At 38.9% G+C, this 23,142-nt stretch overlaps 1 protein-coding gene across 1 annotated transcript in view; it reads right to left on the bottom strand.

Annotated features, from left to right (window-relative positions):
- Nucleotides 1-776: 776 nt before the first annotated feature.
- The window catches only part of ADGRA3 (adhesion G protein-coupled receptor A3), a 115,712-nt gene continuing 93,346 nt past the window's right edge, over nucleotides 777-23,142 (bottom strand). The window contains exons 15-19 of the mRNA XM_065877605.1: nucleotides 14,946-15,070; nucleotides 13,461-13,584; nucleotides 5,524-5,669; nucleotides 2,296-2,391; nucleotides 777-2,155 (exon numbers count right to left, since the gene is read on the bottom strand). Coding sequence (XP_065733677.1) covers nucleotides 913-2,155; nucleotides 2,296-2,391; nucleotides 5,524-5,669; nucleotides 13,461-13,584; nucleotides 14,946-15,070 — 1,734 coding nt within the window. The 3' untranslated portion in view covers nucleotides 777-912. The remainder of the gene's footprint in view (nucleotides 2,156-2,295; nucleotides 2,392-5,523; nucleotides 5,670-13,460; nucleotides 13,585-14,945; nucleotides 15,071-23,142) is intronic.

The following is a 23,142-nucleotide window of genomic DNA, read 5'->3' as shown; positions in this document are numbered from 1 at the left end:
GTTGACTATCTTAAAATAGAGTCAATATTTTAAGAACTTTGTATAATGACGGATGGTAACTAGACTTACCGTGGTGATTATTATCTTCATAATGTATAAAAATATCAAATCACTACGTGGTACACCTGAAACTAATATAATAAGTCAATTATATTTCAATTAAAAAAGAAATAACATGTGCTGGGGAAAAAAAAAGAATGAATAGGAAAACCAAATATAAACCACTGAAAAGCCACAAATATCAAAAATAGTATTAATAAGATGGGCAAAAGTAATGCAATTTAGGAAAAGCTTTTTAGGCATCTCCGTTTTCAAAAACAAATTCTGTGAGATTTAAAAAAAAAAAAACTTGTAGCATTTAAAAAGCTGTATTTATAAAATACAACAATCCAAAAGCTCTTTGATTTATATGCCATCAGTGGAGCTAATCATGTAAAAATCTGATAACTGATACGTGTATAATTCTCATTAAACTATCCCAATGCACAAACTTCATTAAAATAGCACTAAATGCTCCTAAAATGTAAAAATATAAGATTGACACAACGACAAACACCTATTTATTGTATTACATACAAGTCTGAAATGTTAAGTAGATATTACAGATCCCAAGAAAATTACATTTCAGATTCTCAAAATGTCCTGCTGGTGCTCTGACAACTAAAACAAGCCACCAGAGGGTTTTTAGACGGTTGTTTTTTTTTTTTAAGAGGGTTTTTTTTTTTTTCAAAATTCATAAAAAAGCAACACGTGGGGGATATAAAATACATAAAATACAAAACTTAGAAGTTTATTCAAAATTCTTTTGAATCCCTAAGGTGGCTGTAAACAGTCGGTTTTTACATGTTCATAGCTTAAAGGAATTTGAGTATCACAGTTTATATGGATTTCTGCCCAGGAAGACCACCAATGCTACACAGTAGTTTCGTGTTTCCATAATCCAGTCCTCACATTGCCAGTGCTATCCATACCCAGCAAGGGTCCATCCTGCCCAGTGCTTTTGATTGGTCCGTTCTGAATGGCCAAGTTGAGGCCATAAGACTTCTGCTGACTTTCAAGTTCAACTACAGTTGGCTTCCTTAATGCATCTTTTTTACTACTAGTTGAAACAGGCTTTTCAAAATTCCTGCTGCTTTTGGGAAGTGTGCTACAAGCATCACTGCTATCTTGTTGAGGCGGGTTGTACTGTCTCTCTCTGTAGGCTAAGTAAGCCCTTCGACTCCGAGAGTGTCCTTCATTACTGCCCGGCCGGCTTTTCGACAGGCCATTCTGCACGCTGCCTTCCACGCTCGTGGGGACGTCATAGGCGTATTCTCTTAGGACTGTGAGTCTGCTGGCCCGGTGCCCTTTACTTCTGTTTTTATGATGGCGGCTTGGGTGTACGTTTGTTCGAAATGGAACTTCTAAAGGCGCCACATGCATTTTAATATCATTGTCCATCGAATGCTCCGTCAGACTATTGTCAAGCTGAGGCGTGGCGTTCAAAGGTAGAGAGTTGGTATGGCACTGAGCTGCAGCAGCCTGCAAGTTTGTTAATTTGCAGCCCTGGGAGGAGTTTTTGAAGCTCGATGCACTCTTGTTTGTGCATGAAGATTCTGTGCTGCTGTTGGTGCACTTGGGGGTCTCCCCGCTCGGCCCACTGGAGCTGGGGGGCTGCACGTTGACCTGGACCGAGTACGTGCTCCGGCCCGGGCAGCAAGTCATGATCCATGCGAGCCGGACGTCCTCCCTGTTGACACAATGGTGAACCACGATGAATGCACTGAGGCTCAAACACGTGGCTCCAAAAAAGAAGCTAAAAACCAAGTCTAAAGGGTAATACAAAGAAACAGCCAAGGCCCCAAACATCCACAAAGCGACATATAAGAGCAAGGTAAGGCTGGCTCCCAAAAGTTGAGAATGGAAAGTATGCTCATTTTCCAGGGCTGATGTCGAGATGAGGGAGAGAGACAGGGAATCCTGATGATTTACTTCGCCATTTTCATTGGCTGCCAGCCTCTGCTGCTCCTCACTGGGTTCCTTCAGCTCGTATTTGCGCTCCGGATGTCTTTTCAACTGAATAAATATGCTTAGAAAGTACATACAGTTTACAAAAGTGATGAAGCTGGCAGGCCCATAGAAGGCTCCCAAGGAGGGTTCCCATGCCATCCAGCAGCTAGGAAAGAAAATGGTGAACCAGCTCAGATGCTACACATGTCAACAAACCGTTTAAGAAACTGCAGTAAACTTTATGCTTAGGAAACAGTTAGAAGAGAAGCAATCGACTCAGGTACGCAGAGAACACTAAATACTCACTAGGGCGCATTTGGCCGACTACCGTAATTCTTGATGTTTGCTGCCGCTGTTATGCCACAAACTATGACGGGTATACCGCCACCGATCAGGTAAAACCTAGAAAGGGCAGTGATGGAAATAACAGCACATCAATCCAATTTATTAAGGTGGATACATCACAGTATCTCAGTACTGCAGAAGTTACTCCTTAAAGATTCATTACTATTCCAATAATGCATTGAAGGTTAACACTTAAAGCCCGCTTTGTTAACAATAACATTTTTTTAAAGTTTTTATTTACTTTGGATTTCTTTTTTTTAAAAAAGCGTGTAAGGTTTCTGAGTTAAGGAAAGCTGATCAGCTTCTGCCACCCTGTGGACAGGCAAAGTAACAGTAAGCTACTACAGGTAGCGCTTCAGTTTATACTTTTTTCTTTTGGGGGAATGGGGCTTCTTTTAGATTCAGCTGATAAAGCAGAAGGTTAGTCCACTACATAATGGACTTTAAGATCTTACTGTGCCACAGGTCAGACTAAATATGGAATGACGTTATTTATTTATTAATGTCCGGCTAAACCTGCATATTCCAGGATGTTCTACTGCTGTGTATGCTTATCTTCAGTCAGCTGAGATTGGGACAAGGAAGATACCTGGATCCCAGCAACGTCCTGCAGCACTCAGGCCCTTCCTGACCCCTTTCCCACAGACTAGCTGGTGCAGGAAGAAATGAGGGAGACAGAGTGGCTGGTCCTATGAAGAACAACTTTTTGCGGGGAGGTACAGCTTCTTTGAGTTCTCTGAAAAGAGAACAGGGAACGTCCTGCCCCGGCTAGCTACCCCTGGGTACAGCCAATCTGAATTCTGTATTTGCCAGGTCCAAAGACACAGTCCAAATGCTAACTGGCTGGATAAAGGCAATATTCGTAACACATTTTCCATACATTTTTTCTTAGTCGTGCTCACAGGTACTAAAATCCTTCAATATGATATCATTGCTGAAAAAGACAGCTAATTACCCTATAAAACTATAACCCTGTCTTCTAATTTCACAGATTAGAGGCAGGCCAACGTCCGTGACCCTGCCCTTCTTCCTGCTATGCTAATTCATAGCTGCTTCTTACCTGAAAAGAAGGCATCAGTTCACCCAAATTTATCTCGGGCTCCACATTCCTCTCTGCCACTCCTTCCCCACCCGACTCTGGGACTGCCTGTTACCAAATAACCCTTATTTTGCAGCTGTAAATCTTCTTCTCCACTGCATATTCCTTCCAGCCTATAAGTCTATTCACGTTTTCCCTATCTTCTAAAACTTTCCTTCAACCAGCACCTTCTTTCTTGCTCCCTTTGGTGACAAACCCCTGGAAACAATGGCACCATCAAGTGCCTCACCTTTGTCACCTTATTGTGAGATGAGGCTGCTTCCACCTACCATGCTACTGAAACCGCCCTCTCTGGGGCCAGCAGACTCAAGGCAAGCCCCACATCCACCCTCCAGGTAGCCGCGATGCTGGGGTTTCTTTAAGCTTAGGGACATGGGGGAAGGAGAGCATCCTAAAGGGTGAGCCTGCAGTGTCTAAAGCAAAGGGGGTACCTGCAGGTCACTAGGGACTGCACAGGCTTTGCAGCCCAAGCTGCCTTTTTGTTTTTAATCACCTAACAGAAAGGAAACCTAACAGAAAGCTGCATGAGGATAGGCAGGATTCCTATCTCTTAGCCAAATCCCATCCCTCAGTTCCTTTAATACCACTGACAGGGGTGTCAAATCACATCCTGCAATCTGACCGTGGCCCAGCACTCCTGCTGCCCCTTCCCACCCATGGAACCGCTGTCCCCCCAATCTTCAATGTTCTCTTTCAATTCTTCCCTCTATCTGCTATGGCCCATTGATACGGCCCAGGGATCATTCTTAACTAACTTTTCTCTAGGAGAGGTTGCTGTTATCACTGCTTCAACGAATACACGTGAAAACATCTCCTGTCCTGTCCAGAGTACACGTAGCTCGATTTCTCTGCTAAGCACCAGACTCCCAAAATGTAAACTTGCCACGACAGAGTACTGGCGAGCCCATCTCCCCTGTGCTTACCCTCCCGGAGTCCCCGCATCTGCTCTTCCTCTATGATTTTCTCAGTTGATGGACGCACCATCTGCAGAGGGGCCTTAGCGAACTGGAGTAAACACTCTGCAGCCACCTTCGAATCCTGGCACACACCCTCAAATCCAGTTGGCCATCAATCTTGGAGAAACTGCCTCAAGTGTCTGAACACGTATCCTCTCTAATCTCCATGCCACTGTTCTAGCTGCAGTCCTCACGGGGACCCCCGAATGACCTCAGTGGAATTATTTATATATGCCCCCTACCCTCCAGCATTCCAATGTATAGCCCACATTTTAACCTGGCCCCCCAACCAAGGCCTGAAACTCAGTTTTCACTCTGAATCCTACTACTGTACACTGTACACCCTAGGTTCCTGCCACAGCCAAACTGCACTTCTCAAATCTGCTCAGCTCGCCACGGGATCCTGTATCTGGAGTGCAACCTCCATCCTTTGTGCCAGTGGTCAAGCAACTCCTAATAGCCTACCATCCCCCAACAGAATTAATGGCTCCTTTGTTGATACTTTCAAATAACACATCTCCACTTCAGCTCTTACACAGCTGCAGCGGGTTCTCCTTTCAGACTGTCTCCTCAGACTGTAAACCCCTCAAGGGCAGTAGGTTTTCCTTCAGTCCCTGGCTCAGGGCAAGGTACACATCCAGCATTCAACACACTCAGAGACACTGATCGACTGACTTCTACTCATCCAGCACAAGAATCCACTGACAACTGATTCCGATTGTAATGGCAGGAACAGCATGACCCCAAAACTGTTTTGTCTTTTGTAGAGAATAACCACATGGATATGTACGTGACTAGGTTAAAATCTATCACATGACCTCAAGGAAATAAAAACAGCTAATATTTTCACAGAGCTTACTCTGTGGCCAGTACCATCTTAAGTGCTTTACAAAGTAAGTCACTTATTCCTCACAACTCCGTGAAGGAGAATCATTCCCACTTTGTAGGAGATAAAGGCATAGAGAGGATACATAACTTCACAAAGCACTCACTCCCAGTTGCAAGGCTGTTTACAAGTCCATTTTTTTTTACTTTCCAAAATTCACTGAGCAATTTTTTGTTATGACCATGCTTCATTAAATTTAAGATGTAATGGACATTTAACATAAAACAGTACACAAAGATATTAGATACCTGAGCATTGGTCTTGGTGGAGGTGGCAGCTCATCAGGATCCTGGCATCTTTTAGCTTTTCTAGTGACTTGTTTGTAGATATTTCGAGCTGTCACTCCCACCCAGAGAACTGTAGCAAGGGTGGAATAATGAAGAATTATTCCAACCTAGAAGGAAGATTGAAGAATACATGAACTAAAACAAACAGAATTCCCCTTTACAATCATAAAGTACAGTAGCTGCCAGTAAACTTTAAAAGAAGTTTGGTAAGTTACTTTTGAAAATCTGACTCAAAAACAGTATGAAGGTGTATTCTAATGATCAATTCCTTCGCCTGCTGATAAGACAAAGAAAGCACTCTAACAGACGTATACTAGAGGATCAAATCAACAGCTGGACCTAGGAGGCCCACAGACTACAACTTATACCCAAGATGACTCTAAATATATCACGGAATTCGCTCCTGGACAACAATAAGCCAAAGACATGTTACTTGTAGATGCTATGTTATAAATTAGAGTTGAGTTCCTAAAGCCCATTTTAAGGAGGAATATAGAAGTCAAGGGTAACTAGAGGGTGGAAGTCACAGCACACAGAGTCAGAGACCTGAGTAGTTCTAATTCAGAGCTTTTATATATCAAAATGGTAAGTGAGCAATATAACAGATTGATTATTTTAAGTGAGTGAGCTCTGAAATCAACAAGTTTGCCTGGTTTTAAAACAAGAATCAACCCCTTATGACACCTTAGCAAGCTTGCATAACATTTCAAGCATTGTTTTCCTCATCCGTAAACTGAGAATATAAAACTACCATGAGGCTTTGAAAAAGACAGTCTATATAAAACATTTAGCACATCGCCTGGTCCCTGATAAGCAATTTTAAATACGGCAATATTTTTATTATTACTTATTAGGAGTATGGTTTTAAGAAAATAATTTCTGAAATTAATGTTTCTCATTTGAACAGTGGAAGGATTATCAATAACCATCTCTAGGGATTTTGTAGGGACTGAATGGGCACAAGACCTGAAACATAATAAGTGCTTGATAAATGATGGATAATTGAAATATATGTAAATGACACCAAGTTTCTTCCCAGAGGGGTGATGAGGGGCATGTTTATCATGTAACCTGTGTTTGAAGCAACACCAGTTAAAGATAAAATTCTAGATGAAGGTATGTATGGGGCTAAGAGAGGTTTAAAATCTGTTCTAAGAAAAATAAATACATGGGTCATTGGAGCAGAAAGGACATAGTTCAGCTTCCTTATCTAACTACTTACTATCTTTTTGATTCTTTCTTCTTATACAATGATTACAGGTAAAATCCTATAAATGAAAAGCTCCAAGGGGGAAAGAAATTTGTTTTTAAAGGATGGCTCTCCAATTTCAAGAAAATCAAACTGATTGACATTATCAAACCTAGGTCAGTAATAGAAGCATTTAGACTGCTGCCTAAGGCTCATTTTAATGAGAACCGATCTGCAGTTAAACGTGGTGACATATAAGCTCAGGTATTATTTTGCAGGGCAAGATACTAGGGTGGTCACTGTCCTCTTAATGACTGGAAGGGCTAGGAGGGTGGATCCAGCCCGGCCAAACCAGAGCGGTCAGAGTATCTTCTTATTAAGAAGAAAAGTGGCTCCTTGGTTCTCGTTAGTTTTACTGACTGCACTATAAAAGCAAAATTTACAGATATAAGTGGAACAAATAGCATAAAATAACCCTTTGAGCTACCTGGAGTCACACGAAATACTGTAAATAAAAACAATATCCTTGGATTTGGTGCATAGAAACCAAACATTCAAAACAAATCACTGATATTGACTCAAAATGGTATACTCTACTGTTGCTAGTTTTCTCTGACACAGAGGTCAAAAGAATGAGACAGGGCTGTAAATAAGTTTAAAAACAGAAGTTAAAAATACTTTCAACATAGGAGGTGCAAGATGGAGAATTTTCTTGTTTTAGATCTAAGAGGTAAAACTCAACCTTTAGATTTTGAAGTGTTTCTTATGGCATTTCAAAATATGCAGAAAAAGTCTGCACATCTGAAAGATACTGAAGTCTTCTAGTTAAACAATTATTACCAATAGTGGAATTTCAGGAGTCTGATGTCACCTGCTAACAGTCACATAAGCAAATCACCGAATATTCCACAAGAACCAGAATAAAGTAGTAGGCACTGAGAACTAGCAGAGAGGGTGTTCCTGTCTTTTGAAAGGAGGGAGGTGCTTCCTATTTTATTCTCCATCAGACACTTGGGCTATACTTGAAATATAACCTCACTGTCACAATTTCTTCCAAATAAACAAGAAATACATGTGGGAAATCTGTAAACAGTTTGGAAATAAATAATCTAATTCATTAGGGCATGTAAACAATTCATTAAATGCAACAGATTAGAACTTAAGAAAGTCACCTTACCTCAGGGACATGAATATCCAAAGTTGCAAAATGGATACAAAATACTTATCCTGAACAGTCTCACTTTATATACTCGTTACCTAACCATAAACTGCTCACATACCAGAGACCAGACATTGTAACAATTGGATTTTCAACCACCAATAAAACTACAATAGTACAGCATGCACAGCCAAGTGTGCAAAAAATGATCTTTAATACTCAGTCAGATATGAATATATATAAAAATTAAGAGCTTCGACTTTTGAATGCCTGCTGTGCATCCCAAAATGTATCAGACAATTTTGTGCATGCTTCTATTTCATCCTCTTAGCATCCCCATTCATTTAGTGTTACAGACAAGGAGCCTGAGGCTGAAAGAAGTTAAATCATCCACCAGAGGTCACATGGTCAGTGGCAGGGCTGCAACTCATAGCAGACCCCTCTACTCTGCGGGTCCTCTATAAACAGGCAAGCACAGTTATTGGGGTGGGGTGGGGGACAGGACACACAGAGTCAAAGAGACTGTCGTTTGAATCAGGCTTCTGCCACCCAAAGGCCCTAGTGACTTGGGGCAAGTTTTTTCAATCCTCTAAGACTCAATTTCTGTACTAATAAAATCTGTGAGTAAGAAATACTTCCTAGGGTTAATATGAAATTTAAGATGACAAACTTGCAGTAGTTGGCAAGTAGAAAGCTCTTAATATCCACGGGTTGAATCTTTCCCGATGCATCTCACATGCCACTGCAGCGGTCCTCTGGATAAAAGACATCAGAGAACACCTGAGAAGGTCAGCTGGCACGATATTTAATAGATTAAATCATGAAGTGGTAGAGCAACAAGGTAACTTAAATAAGATCCAGCCAAATCCTTTCACTGCATAGCTAAGGAAACCAAGGACCGGAAAATTAACGCTCAAGCAGTTATTCGGCAGCCCGGCACGACCCAGAACCCAGATCCTTTCCCACCTTGAGTCAACAGCCCCTTCTACTCTATCACTCAGCTTCTCCGTTCTCCTTTGGCTCCTCTTGCAAAAAGAGAGTTCAAGGCTATAGAATGTGTCCACAGCACCACCCAGAACGGATGACAAAAGAAGCAGAGTGGGAAGTACCTGGCTGGTGGAGCATTTAATAACCTCAACCAATCACTTCGGGGAGGAACCTGTATTAGAACCTCTCCACACTGTTCATAAAATACGTGAGCTCTAAAAGGGAGAAAAGCCAAATCTACACCGATCATGTGCACATACAAAAACTGCCTGTGAAAGGTGGACACTTTAGGGTTCAGTTTTAGAGGTGGAAGAAGAGCCCAAGAAACATGAAGCCCCTACTAAAGTTAGGTAACTAGTCATACGGGCTGTTCTGGCAGACACAGCTGGCTACTAACTGAATTAAGTATTAGAATAACAAAGTGAAGTAAGTCATGTCTGGGTCAGAAATAACAAGAATGATGTTATGTCTTTCACAGAGGAAGGAAAGAACACTGTTAAAAAGAAAAAAAAGAACAGAAGAAAACAACATATAAAACCTGTCCATCCCCCACCCTAATTTTCTGGGTAAATCCTTAACTAACAGTCATTTGTTATTGAGACTCTAATAACTCAGTGCAATTCCTGCCCTTTTCATTCTAGAAATGGTATAAAATACCATTCAGGATGATGAAAGGCAGTCATCTTTACTATGGCCTCTTTCTGTTCATTTCCTTAGTGAAATAAATTTGTCTATTCGAAGAAATCAATGAATATTTTTTAGATAGAACTGAGACGATTACTACCATTGTGTGCTGAATACACTCCTAATTGTTCATGCTCAAAACAGCTCCAGGTGGAATGATTTCTACTATTAGCAAACAGAGGCCTTTTTTGTTCATTTATCCAATATCTGCTGAGCACCTACTATGCGTCAGGTCTTACACTGATTCTTGGATAAACACTGGTGAATCAAATCAATCTAATTCCTGCTCCTGTAGCGCTCTGAGTCCAGAGACAACAAATAGGTAAATGACAGTCAATCACAAAGTTTTGTAGGCACCATGGAATTTTAATAAGCACCAGAGGATAATGAGGGGAGGGGGGGTGGAGGGACTGCATCTCTGAAACAGTGACAGTAAACTGAGACCTACAAAGTAAGTGGGAATAGGCCAGGTAAAGAAGGGGAGAAAGACTGAGAAAAGAGAAGCACTGTTTTTTGTACATGTATTAAGTTGATCCGAGATCCGTTACCTAACTTGTCATAGGCTCCCTAACAAATTTGTTTTCAGATGTATAGTAATGGCCTGAAACAGGGAAATATTCTGCACTGCTAAGAGGTAATTATATCAACAAGAGTAGTAATAGCTGGCGTCTAACTGAGCATTTACTGTATGCCAGGCACTCCTGAGTCATTTAATCCACTCAATTCTTACGTGCGGCGCGCACACACTTTCAATTGGATCTCATGAATACAATATTGGATTAATCATCAGCCTTAGGTTAATGATTGGGCCAAGTACAAAAGCACAGCCTGCTTTTATTTAGTTATTTAATTAGCTATTGCTAATAAAAGGTGTCCAAGAATCTTTAAATAAGACAAAAAGTAAGATCTTGACAAAAACCTGTATCAAACCATATGGTCCCCTTCACCCAAGGTAATCATCACCCTGGATCCTGTGTTTATCATCCCTTTGCTTTCCTTTTTTATACAGTTTTGTTGCACTTATATATTTTCATTAAAAGTGTGCTGTTTCATTTTAGTTACATTTACCTCTATTAAAAAAAAAGATATCAGGGTGAATGTCACTTACGGGACTTAATTTTTCACTTATATTCCTGAGATTGACTCACACTGCTATGCCTTGTTGTAATTCATTAATTTTGACTCTTGTGTAATATCACCGTTTATTCATTCACCCTCTCAGTGATCGACACTGGGGTTGCTTCCAGGTTTCTGCTACTGTGTAGAGTGCTGCTATGAATATTCACAGGCACACGCCTGTTCCACGTGTGTCAGCTCACTCTGAGCCCAGGAGTGGGACTGTGGGTCCAGGGTGTGTGAATGCTTACCTTTAGAAGGTAAAGCCTCCTGGAGTCATCCGCTTACATTCCCACCATGTATAAATAAAACATGTGGATCCACATGTTCTTCAATACTTGGCATTGTCAGGCTTAATTTTTCTGACAGAAAAACGCATAGTATGGTAGCTATCTGAATTTGCATCTCCGTGACCACCAATGCCACGGAACATCTCTTCAGGCATACCCTGGCCCTGTGTTTACTCTGCTGTCTGTCACTCTCGCCACTTTTCCTACAGTGCTATGTGTGGCATTCTCACTGATTACAGTTTTTAACATATATATATATATATATATATATATATATATATATATATATATATTATTCTAATGCTCTGTCAGTGGTTATGTATTAGGAATAGCTTCTTCTAATTTGAAACTTGTCTTTTCACTTTCCTTAGGAATCTTAATTTTTCAAAAAGATCTTATTTTTAATTTAGTTCAATGTATGTCCTTTCTAGTCATATTTAAGAAATCCCTCCTTATCCCAAGGATTATGCTATTTTCTAATATAAATGTTCACTCTTTGGTTTGGACTTATATAAGTTTTTAATCTACCCAAAGTTGACTTTTTAAAAATGGCTTGAAGTATAGATCCATTTTAATCTTTTTCCAGATGGATTTCCCAGCTCCCTTAACTGTACAGTGCTCTGTCTTTACCCAACTGATGAGGCAAGTAACCTCTGTCTTATACCAAAGCTCTGCGTGGGTCTGCTTCCAAGCTTGCTCTTCTGTGTTGGTCAATTTATCCATCCCTACACCAAACACTACAGTTTTAACTACAACAGCCTCAAAAGTTTGGATCATTAGAAGTCTTCCTATTCTACTATTTTTCAGAAGTGGCCTAGCTATCTTTGGTTCTTTTTTACTTTCATATAGATTCAAAGACCATTTTATTGAGTTTCATGAAAAATTCTCTTATCTGTAGGTTAATTTAGGAGGAACTGCTACCTTTCTGATTTTAACTCTTCCTATTCTTGGACCTAGTGTATCTTTCCATTTATTTAGGTCTTCTTTAATATATAATAAATTTTTACCTGCAAACCTTGAACATTTTTTATTATTTCTAAGTACTTGATATTTTTCGATACTAAACGATACCTTCTCATTAACTGTTTTCCCATAGATGCATTTCTGCATACTAGCAGCAAACTTTTGTACATTAAACTACATTTTAAAAAAACTACATTCACTTTTGCTAAACTTTCCTATTTTTTTCAAATAATTTACCTGGAAGTTACTTTAGCTTTTTTAATATAAATAATCACATCATCTGACAACAACTCGATTATTATTCCCAATTTACAGGTGAGAAAACTGAGACACAAAAATGTTACATATTGAAATCGGGATCTAGAAAAGATAATTGTATTCCTATGTTCACTGCAGTGTTACTCACAACATCCAAGAGTTGGAAACAATCTAAATGTCTATCGATAAAGAAAATGTGATGTATACATACAACGGAATATTTACTCAGCCATAAAAAAGAAGGAAATCCTGTCGCATACAACATGGATGAACCTTGAGGACATTATGCTAAATGAAATAAGGCAGTCACAGAAGGAAAAATACTGCATCATTCCACTTATATGAGGTATTTACATAGTCAAGCTCACAGAGACAGGAAGTAGAACGGTGGCTGCCAGGAGCTGAGGGGAGAGGGAAATTGAAGGTTGCTGATCCGTGGGTATAATTTCAGTCATGCAAGATGAAAAAGTTCTAAAGATCTGCTGTACAACATTGTCCTTATAGTTAATAACTGTACTACACACTTAAAAATTTGTTAAGAGGGTAGATCTCATTATGTGCTTTTCTGCAATAAAAAAAGTTAAATAAATTGCCCATAGAAACACTGGAAACAGTAGAGCTGAGATCCAAATCTAGGTAGTCTGAACTCAATACTCTGTGACACTGCTTGCTATCATGTACATAGAAAAGAGTATGCAAATAAAATTTACATATTTCCTATTCACATATTAAATAGTTTTGATTTTTTATACTTACACTGCAAAAATACTGTTTACTAAGGCTACATATGTAATAATTTATTTCAAATTAAGAGATGACTATATTTTAAAATTCTTTATATGCACCACATGTAAAAAGTTTCTCATTTTTACATCTTACAGTTAAAATTTTTTCTAATATCTATTTCCATAAATAGATAATTTTTAAAATCCTACTGTTGGAAAATGTCACTTCTCTTTCAATCATAGTCAGGATTTTATAAATTTTTTTAATTAAATGTTTGGCATTATAACAGGCATGACAAGTAGCACAAAATTCCCCAAGATAAAAAGACAAGCTCCATAAGTCACATATTCAGTTGTGAAACGAAAATTCAGAATTTGAAGTATACTGGTAAACTGTTTAAGTGACATACAGTTTGACTTTAATTAGCTAAAGAAAAATGCTTTAAAGGAACAATTTTCCTTTTATAGTTAATGAAACATGAAATTTCTAATAAATTTTTTCATTTCAGTTTTTTACTTTGACTTACTGCTTGGCAGACGCTGGCATTTCTGGTTTGAGTTACTCCTCCCACAAAGATCACACATGTCAGAAAAATATGAAAGCATAAGTTCACAAGCATGTGCCAGCCTTTGAGACTGATTCTAATCAAACTGTTAAAAGAAAAGGGAAAAAATAAGACCCAGGTTAGTATACTTGAAGCTGGACATCTTCAAGTTAACATTTCCAACTCATAAAAGGCCAGATGTAAACGTTTAAACATTTTATTAAAACATACTATCAGACACACACACACACACGGTTTGAGAAATCACTCAATACAGTTTCTTAACATTTTACTTTGCAGTACAGTAAAAAAGACAAGTCAAATGGAACTACTACATCCACTAAAGGCTAAACAAAATCTCCATAATAAGAAATATGTGAGCTTTTGTTAGTTACAATGTCTTATGACAGATGGATTACTTGTTTGCTTCTCAGAGATTTCTGCAAGGTGCCAAGCTCTATTTTTCCTGACTTACTAGGATAACATGGTCTAAATGCCCAGTGCATTTCTTCCTGGCCTTTCATAATGAAATGCTGAAGTCTCTCTTTTTTACATCAAAATCTCCTTGTTTCTTAACTAAATATCAAGAAATGTCACATATGTCCAGCTTAAAGAGGAAAATACATTCTAGCAAAACCTCTTGTAAAGTGAATTTCTGCTTAGAAAATCCTTTCAGCTCATTATTTCTCATCATAAAATAAAAATTTCTGTAGCTTTGCCTCCAATTAACAAAAACCATATCCCACACTTAAATTCCACAAGCATTCTTAAATGCTGTCTATAAAAAAGAATATCACAACAGGCAAGAATTTATAAAACAGAAATAATACCACAGTCTGGTTCTGGGAGACACATCTGCAGGTAACCAGGCTCTACATTATCTCCCCCCCATGCCCCAACCCCCAGCCACCAACACAGACTTCCCATATTCTTTCCCAGGTACAAACCCAGCAAAGTGACTGAGTGCTGTAGAAGATGAATTTACCATCACAGGCACTAATTATTTATGTCTTGAATTGTATGAAGTGAAGAAGGCCTGTAGGTATTCTGAAGTAATCGTCCTTACTTTGGAAGGATAGCATGGTATTAAACTCAGTTTTTTTTTTAAATTTTTATTTATTTATTTATTTATGGCTGTGTTGCCTCTTCGTTTCTGTGTGAGGGCTTTCTCTAGCTGCGGCAAATGCGTGCCACTCTTCATTGCGGTGCGCAGGCCTCTCACTATCGCGGCCTCTCTTGTTGCGGAGCACAGGCTCCAGATGCGCAGGCTCAGTAATTGTGGCTCACGGGGCTAGTTGCTCCGTGGCATGTGGAATCTTCCCAGACCAGGGCTCGAACCCGTGTCCCCTGCATTGGCAGGCAGATTCTCAACCACTGCGCCACCAGGGAAGCCCTAAACTCAGTTTTATCCTAATTAAATGTGAAATAAACTCCACAGACCTCTATTCACAAAGTGTTATTTCTTACCTGTGATGGTATATGTAACTGACGATGACCACTAAGAGGCAGAAGAGAAGAATGACAGCCGTGGTATAGACCACAGGGTGCAAGAGATTGGCTGCCTGGGTATAGAGTTCAGATCCCGTCAAATCCTAAGGGGGGGAAATGAAAGCATTATTTTAGGACCACTTCTCTGGACATCTAGTTACTGAGATTTTCTCAGTGACTAAAACCTACTGATAAACAGAACTCCGGCCCTTACATCTCTTCATTTTATTCAAGGACTATGGTTCATGCTATTTTCCTCACACATTACTTTGCCCTCCTAACTCCCATGTGTTAACTACTCATGCAGTGTGTGTATACACATACACACACACTCTTGTCTTACCATGGACCATCTGCTTTACAAATCTGAATACTGACTCTCCTATGAGGGTAATGGAGAGCAACCACAGACTTCATCCTTTTTGATGCCCTTTCACCCACTTATCACTCTGTGCATTCACCAGCTGATAAAGCACAAAGCAGCAGCATCTTCAAGTCAATAAAGCCTAAATAGATCTCTCTAACCTCCCACAGTCAAGTTCAACAAATATGAATGAACCAGACATGGTGCAAAGCACAGGGACAGAGTGGTAAACCGTGGTTCTTGCCCTTGAAGAGCTGAAAGTCACAGGGCACTAAGACGCACAATCAGATCACAATAATGTTTGATGAACAGAAGAGCAGCCCGGTGATGGGAGCGAAGAGGTCAAAGATCAGTTAACAGTAAATAATAATAGCAAATCACTTACATAGCATTTACTATAATCCAGGCACAGTGCCAGCACCTTACACAGAGTAACCCTATGAGCTGTGTATATTGTTAGCCCATTTCATAGCCTGAAAAACTGAGGCACAAAGAGGTTAAGTGCTGGGAAGGAGGATTAGATCCAAAAGAGCTTGGTTACCAAGGCTGTGATCCCAAAACCAAGGCAGACAGTGCCTTCCTAAAATGAAAACAGTGGATAGCTTAAGGCTTCCTTCCTTATAAAGGACCAAAGCAGGCTGGGAGGACACCTGCACCCAGGCCGGACAACCAGGGTTTCAGGGTCAAAGCTGTAGATTTACCAGATCTTAGCACTAAACTCTCTTTCTAAACTGGTTCTGAAAGCTGCAAAAAGGTCAGCTGGATGTGGGAGGGCGTTCATAATGGGTGCACCTCCAATCCGGAAGTTCTTGAGACAATTCCGGAAACTAGAAAAACTAGATGAAAGACAGGAGGGAATGGGTGACAGACAAGGACACTGAAGACCGGCTCAACGGAGTAAGGAAGGAAGCAGCACATTTTCCCATAGAAGAATCAGAGGCTGACAGTGTATAATTACAGATCCAAAAAGATCTTATTAGAACACCTTAACAAGCCCCTCACCGTAACAAATTACAAACAGAGGCCACAGAGCCTGACAAAAATCAGAGTTAATGGGAAACTGTGAGATACCACACAGAAAACTGCATTCCAGCCCAGGCACTCGACCCCACTGTGATGAGTCTCGAACATATAGTTCTTCTCTTTATTCGATAAATGTTAACTGGGTACCCACCATGGCAAGGCGCTACACTAAGCACTGGGCATCAGCTAAATGCAGGACCCTCCAGGGCTGACAGTCTATAAACTAAGACTCGAAAAGGAAAATACAAGACAAAAGCCTACCGCCACCATTCTGAACCTGCCCTTGTGAGATGCCCGCGGGATCGGTCTATGGTACACAGCTTCAAGGTACTTGCATTCTGTTAAAAGTCCAGAATATTAGAGGAGAAATTAAAAAACTACTAGGGCAACTGGAACCAGTTAAACGCTAGCTGGAGTGCACACATTTCCCCTCGCTTTTATGAAAAGCTCCTCTTCCCATGTAGACTAAATAATTGAGGATAAACTTTCAGTGTCCAGAACGTGGTCTCTAGACTCTTTCCGTGCACTGCCTGCTTTCCATTCCTCCAGGAAATGTTCAAGAATACGTCACCACTTACTAGCTGTATGATTTGGGGCAGTTACTGAGATGGAGGTACCACAATTATCTCATCTGGCAGGATCTGAGGAAGGGTCAGAAGGTGTGTATGCGTTTCTTCCACCAGCCTTTGCAGAGAATAACAAGACACAGGCGGCTGGATATTATCTAATAAAACATCAAAGTGCCAGTTCAGTTCTCAAAATATGTCATATACAATATTTACATTTAAAAGAAATTAGGGCTTCCCTGGTGGCGCAGTGGTTGGGAGTCCGCCTGCCGATGCAGGGGACATGGGTTCGTGCCCCGGTCCAGGAGGATCCCACATGCCGCAGGGCGGCTGGGCCCGTGAGCCACGGCCGCTGAGCCTGCGTGTCCGGAGCCTGTGCTCCGCGACGGGAGAGGTCGCAGCAGTGAGAGGCCCACGTACCACAAAAAAATAAAAAATAAATAAAAGAAATCAGTTGTTTTTCAAAAGCCAAATGTGATATAGTATGAGAAAGAAGCTGGATGTTGACACAGAGGACCCAGACCCTTAAAATTCCAAGGTAGGAGTGCAGGAAGGAGCAAGTACTATTGACTGGTCACACAGAGCACTGCTTCTGCAGGGGCATTTTTGTTGTCACAACAAACTGAGCTTCCCAAGTAAAAGAGAACCTCTACTGAGAAAATGACCTTTGGAAAGGTGTGAAGAGCCAGAGAGTAAACGGTTTAGGCTTTGCGGGCCAAGAGCAAAATTGAGGCTATTATGCAGGTACTTGTTAACCACTTAAAATATAAGCATTAAAAAATTAAAAACCACTCCTAGCTTTCCAGCATTTAGAACATCAAGCAAACAAACAAATGGCAGCTGACTGGAACAGGCCTGTGGGTCAAATGTCTGCCAGGGTTTGCAGACCCACTGCCCAGTATAAAGGAAACAGATCAAGTTAAGAAACACCTCCTATCTTGATGACAAAAATATAATACTATTTAAAATAACTGCGAAGATCGGGATAGGAAAGAAGAGAAGTTAAAGATTAAAACAAAAGAGGTAAAGTAGAAATCTGAATCAAAATGATTTTCAATAATATTGGTCAACAATATAGGCTTTGTGATACTATAACGAAAACATTGGTGAATGGGGTCAAAAGGTACAGATTTCCAGTTATAAAATAAAGTCCTGGCAATACAGTGTGCAGTATGGGGACTATAGTTAATAATACTATATTGCATATTTGAAAGTTGCTAAAAGAGTAGATCTTAAAAGTTTTCATCACAAGAGAAAAAAATTGTAACTGTATGGTGATGGATGCTAACTAGGCTTACTGTGGTGATCATTTTGCAGTATACACAAATATCAAATCGTTACACTGTATACCCGAACTAATACAATGCTGTATGTCAATTATACCTCTACTTTAAAAAATTCAGTATCTACCTGTACAGGGAGAGGAGGTGACATCTCAAATACCCTCAAATCCTATAATTTCACTGCTACCTATGATTCGTGCTTTCACTCTTTCTCTTTTTATAAATGAAATCACTTATATTAAAAGAATTACTAAATACATGGTCCATAAATGGCCACTAGGAGAAACCCATGAGAAAAAAAGTAGAAGTGTCATTCAGTTTGCAATATAGTGATATATAAGATAGGAAAAGTCTGTGCCTCTGGTGCTTACTCAACAGTCCATCACTAAATGGTGATCCTAGTCACTCTCTTTTATATGGTGCAAAGTTTAAGAAAATAGGCCAGAAAACGGAAAGTAAAGTTTTTCACCAAAATAAACTGCATCAATTCAGAGAATATTAGAATACCAGGAAGTATGTTAAAAACTGCAAAGATAGTTATTATTAAGGAACCGAATAAATGGAAGAAGAGTTTTTGAAATTCTTTGTTTACTTGACAGAGATTCACACGTTTACAAGGGTTTACTTTTAGCCTAAGAATTACTAAATATAAAATTACTGGCAGCTTTAAATAATTCGTTATCATCATATCAATAATAATAATAATTATAAATCAGTAATTGTTTAAACTCACCAGGATCTGAATAATGGAAGGAAGTCCAAAGAAAAACATCTCAGGGTACCCTCTGTTTGTCAGAGTATAAGTATTTTTAAGAGTTTGACAATAAAATAAAATTTTAAAATAGATCTGAAATCAAAAATGTAAAAAAACCCACAAAAAAACAAAAAAAAAAAACCCCAAGACTATGACGTCTATGTTGCTTTTAATTTTTCCCCTAAGAAACAAAGCATGACTTAAAGATTTTAATCCTCCTACCACACACCATACACAAAAGTCAATTCCAATTAAATCACAGACCTAAATGTGAAAGGTAAAACACATTTAAAGCTTCTTAAGGCAAACAAAGGAAAATACCTTCATGATTTGGGGGTAAGCAAAGAGTTCTTAAATAGGACATTAAAAAGTACTACTAAAAAAATTTAGAAAAATTAGAAACTCTGCTCATAAAAAGACAACATTAAAAGAAAAAGGCATGTGTATAGACTGAATGTGTCCCCCTCACAAAATTCGTATGTTGAAATCTAACCTCCAATGTGACGTTATTTGGAGATGCTGCCTTTGAGAGGCGATTGATTAGGTCATAGGATGGAGCCCTTATGAACAGGATTAGTGTCCTTTTATAAGAGATACCAGAGAGTTCCCCTGCCCCTTCCACCATGAGAGGACACAAAGAGAAGACAGCATCTATGATCAGGAAGCCAGCCCTCATTAGATACTGAACCTGCTAGCTTCTTGATCTTGGACTTAATTAAGCCTCCAAAACTGTGAAAAAAAAATTTCCGCTGTCTGTAAACCATCTACTCTGTGGTATTCTCTTCTGGCAGTTGAATTGATTAAAACAGGCATGAACTGGGAGAAGACATTTGCAATACATAAATCCAACAAAGAGCTCCTATTCAGAACTCATGAAGAATTCCTATAAACCAGTAAGAAAACAACAGACAACCAAATTAAAACTGGCAAGACTTGAGCAATAACTTCACAAAAGGTCATACCCAAACTGCCAATATGAAAATGAAGAGGTACTCAACATGATCAGTCACCAAAGAAAGGCAAATTAAAACCACAATGATCAATCACAACACAACCACTAGAAGACAAAAACTAAAGATTGACAATATCAAGCATTGACAAGGATGTGGAGCAATTAAAACGCATTACTGGTGAGGCTGTAAACCAATAAAACCACTTTGGTCAATTGCATGGCATTACCTACCAAAGCGTATGGGTGCCTAGAACCTAACAATTCCACTCCTGAATGCACATGTCCATCAAAAATCATGTGCACGCATATATACAATGGAATATTACTCAGCAATAAAAAGAAACGAAATTGAACTATTTGTAATGAGGTGGTTGGACCTAGAGTCTGTCATACAGAGTGAAGTAAGTCAGAAAGAGAAAGACAAATACCATATGCTAACACATAGATATGGAATTTAAGAAAAAAAAAATGTCATGAAGAACCTAGGGGTAAGACAGGAATAAAGACACAGACCTACTAGAGAATGGACTTGAGGATATGGGGAGGGGGAAGGGTAAGCTGTGACAAAGCGAGAGAGTGGCATGGACATATATACCTGCCAAACGTAAGGTAGATAGCTAGTGGGAAGCACCCGCATAGCACAGGGAGATCAGCTCGGTGTTTTGTGACCGCCTGGAGGGGTGGGATAGGGAGGGTGGGAGGGAGGGAGACGCAAGAGGGAAGAGATATGGGAACATATGTATATGTATAACTGATTCTCTCTGTTATAAAGCAGAAACTAACACACCATTGTAAAGCAATTATACTCTAATAAAGATGTAAAAAAATTAAAAAGAAATAAACAACAACAAAAAAACATGTGCATGAATATTTACAGCAGCTTTTTCTTGATACCAGATCCTTGCAACAACCAAAACACCCATCAACAGTAGAATGCACAAATTTTGATATCTTTGCACAATGGACTACTATGCAGCAAAAAAAAAAAAGAATAACCTGCTGCCACATGAAAAAACGAAGATGAATCTCACGATGTAATGATGGGAAAGAAACCAGACACAAAGAGTGCATGCTGTACATTTCCACTTATATGGAACTGGAAAGACTTATCTACAGTGATAGACATCAGAAGGGTTATCTCTTGAGATGACAGTGGAAATCAACTAGAAAGAAACATACCAGAGCTTCTGAGTGCTCAAGTAAAAGTCTTTATCTTGATGGCAGCTAACTATGTGTTCACAGATAAAAATATCAAGCTATATAGTTAAGATCTGTGCACATTGCTCAATTAACTCAATTTAACGACAAAAGGAAAGTGTTGGTCCCCCTTCGATTACCAATTCTACTTCAGATCATTTATCCTGCAGATTTTCTAATGTGTAAAATAATTTTGTACACGGAAATTATTGGAAACAAACAAAATTGAGGAATATGCAAATAAATTATGGTGAGATCATAAAATAATATTCAGAGGTGAAAAAGAATGAGAAAGTTTTTTAATACTGATATGGAAACTTTCAGAAAGGAAATTTAGTAGTGGGATTAAGAAGACATTTCTGGAGCCTGAATTCCAATTCCAACACTAACTGCCTTTGAAAACTTGGTCATGGTCCTTAGCCTCTCTATGCCTTGGTTTCTCCACCTGTAAACTGGGGGTAATAATAGTAGCAGTATACTTCATGATGTGGTCATGATGACCAAATAGGTTAATGCACATAAAGACTTGAGAGCACCTGGTATATAAATGCTTAATGAAAATTAGCCACTGCCATCACCACCCTCACATCATCCTAAAAATACCACCTTCATAAGATATCAGCAGCAGCATAAGACATATTGTTCCATGGACATCATTATCATTGTCATAAGATATACTGCTTCCCGGAAAAAAGCATGGTTTAGAACGTTTGTAGCATGCAACCTTCGTGTAAAAATGGAAGAAAATAGGACCATGTATTCATTTTGTTGTAATATACATGAAAATCTCTTCAATAATCTGTAAAAAACTAATCAGGGGTTACCTATTTTGTGGAGAAGAGGTGATAAGACAGAGGGTTGGGAGTTCAACTTTTCACTGTACATCAGTGTTAGAAATAACTGAAACATTTGATCCATGTGAATATAGTACCTACTTAAGAATTATATAAACAAAAACATTGCTAGCATTCACGTTCAATTATAGAGTAAATGAAACCAAAGTTCACTTTCATTCAGCAAGTTTTATATAAACAAAGTTTAAAAACTAGACGTGTAAAAACAAACGAATGCGCTCTGGTTTCACGTATTTCTAGGTGAATACAATAACAAAAGGGGAATCAAGGTATAGTGATTATTTTACCTTCACTACTATTACCAATTAAGTAGTAAGTACTATCATAAATAGTTTGGCCCTACTCATTCAGTTTTTTTGTTCCCTACTGACCCCAGCTCCTAGAAAGTTTCCTGCTCAATTGGCTACTTCCAATCATTCAAACAAACCCAGTTTCTGCTTAACGTTTTTCCTTGAGAACTTGGGATATAAATGGCTATCGCAGGATGTCTACTGAACCAAACTATGGTATCTCTTCGAGATTTACACACAAATACATTCTTTTGTATCATTTTTTAAATACAAAATTATTTAAAACCAGAGCAGGAAAAGTTTTATGGGCTAGCTGCCAAAACAGGAATTTAGACTTGCTATATAAAACCCAATATTAAGGCAGTTTTCAAGAAAAACAGCATTTTACCTATTGTTCATAGTGTCAGGCAAGGAAAAACAGATGTTGACTTCTAATTTTTTAAAGCTATTGCTTCTATCTTAGGCATGACTTATTTAAGAGTAGGTATGATTTCATTAACTTTGCCTTCATGTTTCATTAGCAACTCCAAAAATCCCATATACTAACTTTATTACAATTTTGTCAACAATTTCAGATACATCTCACCTTGCTGCCTCTAGGTGGCATAGCTATATTTAAGAAAAGCGAAAGGATATTCTTTGAAAATAGAAAAAAATCTTGGTGCTATGTCTTAGTTTTAAAGAATTGTGTATCACATTTTTTAAAAGATTAAAAGTATGAAAGATAAAAGAATAGCTTATTCCTTCAAGAAAAGGATTATACTAATTTAAATTGTGGAACAGCTAGAAGTTCAAAAATAGATGTTTTAAACTGGTATTAAATTAAATAAAAATAAAAGTTTCACATGGTACAGTGTCATGTCTTTAACAATGAAGCTCATGAAATGCCTTTT

The sequence above is a fragment of the Phocoena phocoena genome, chromosome 5 (genome assembly GCF_963924675.1).
Source record: "Phocoena phocoena chromosome 5, mPhoPho1.1, whole genome shotgun sequence".
In the NCBI taxonomy this organism is placed as follows: domain Eukaryota; kingdom Metazoa; phylum Chordata; class Mammalia; order Artiodactyla; family Phocoenidae; genus Phocoena; species Phocoena phocoena.
This window is presented reverse-complemented; position numbering and strand designations above follow the sequence as displayed.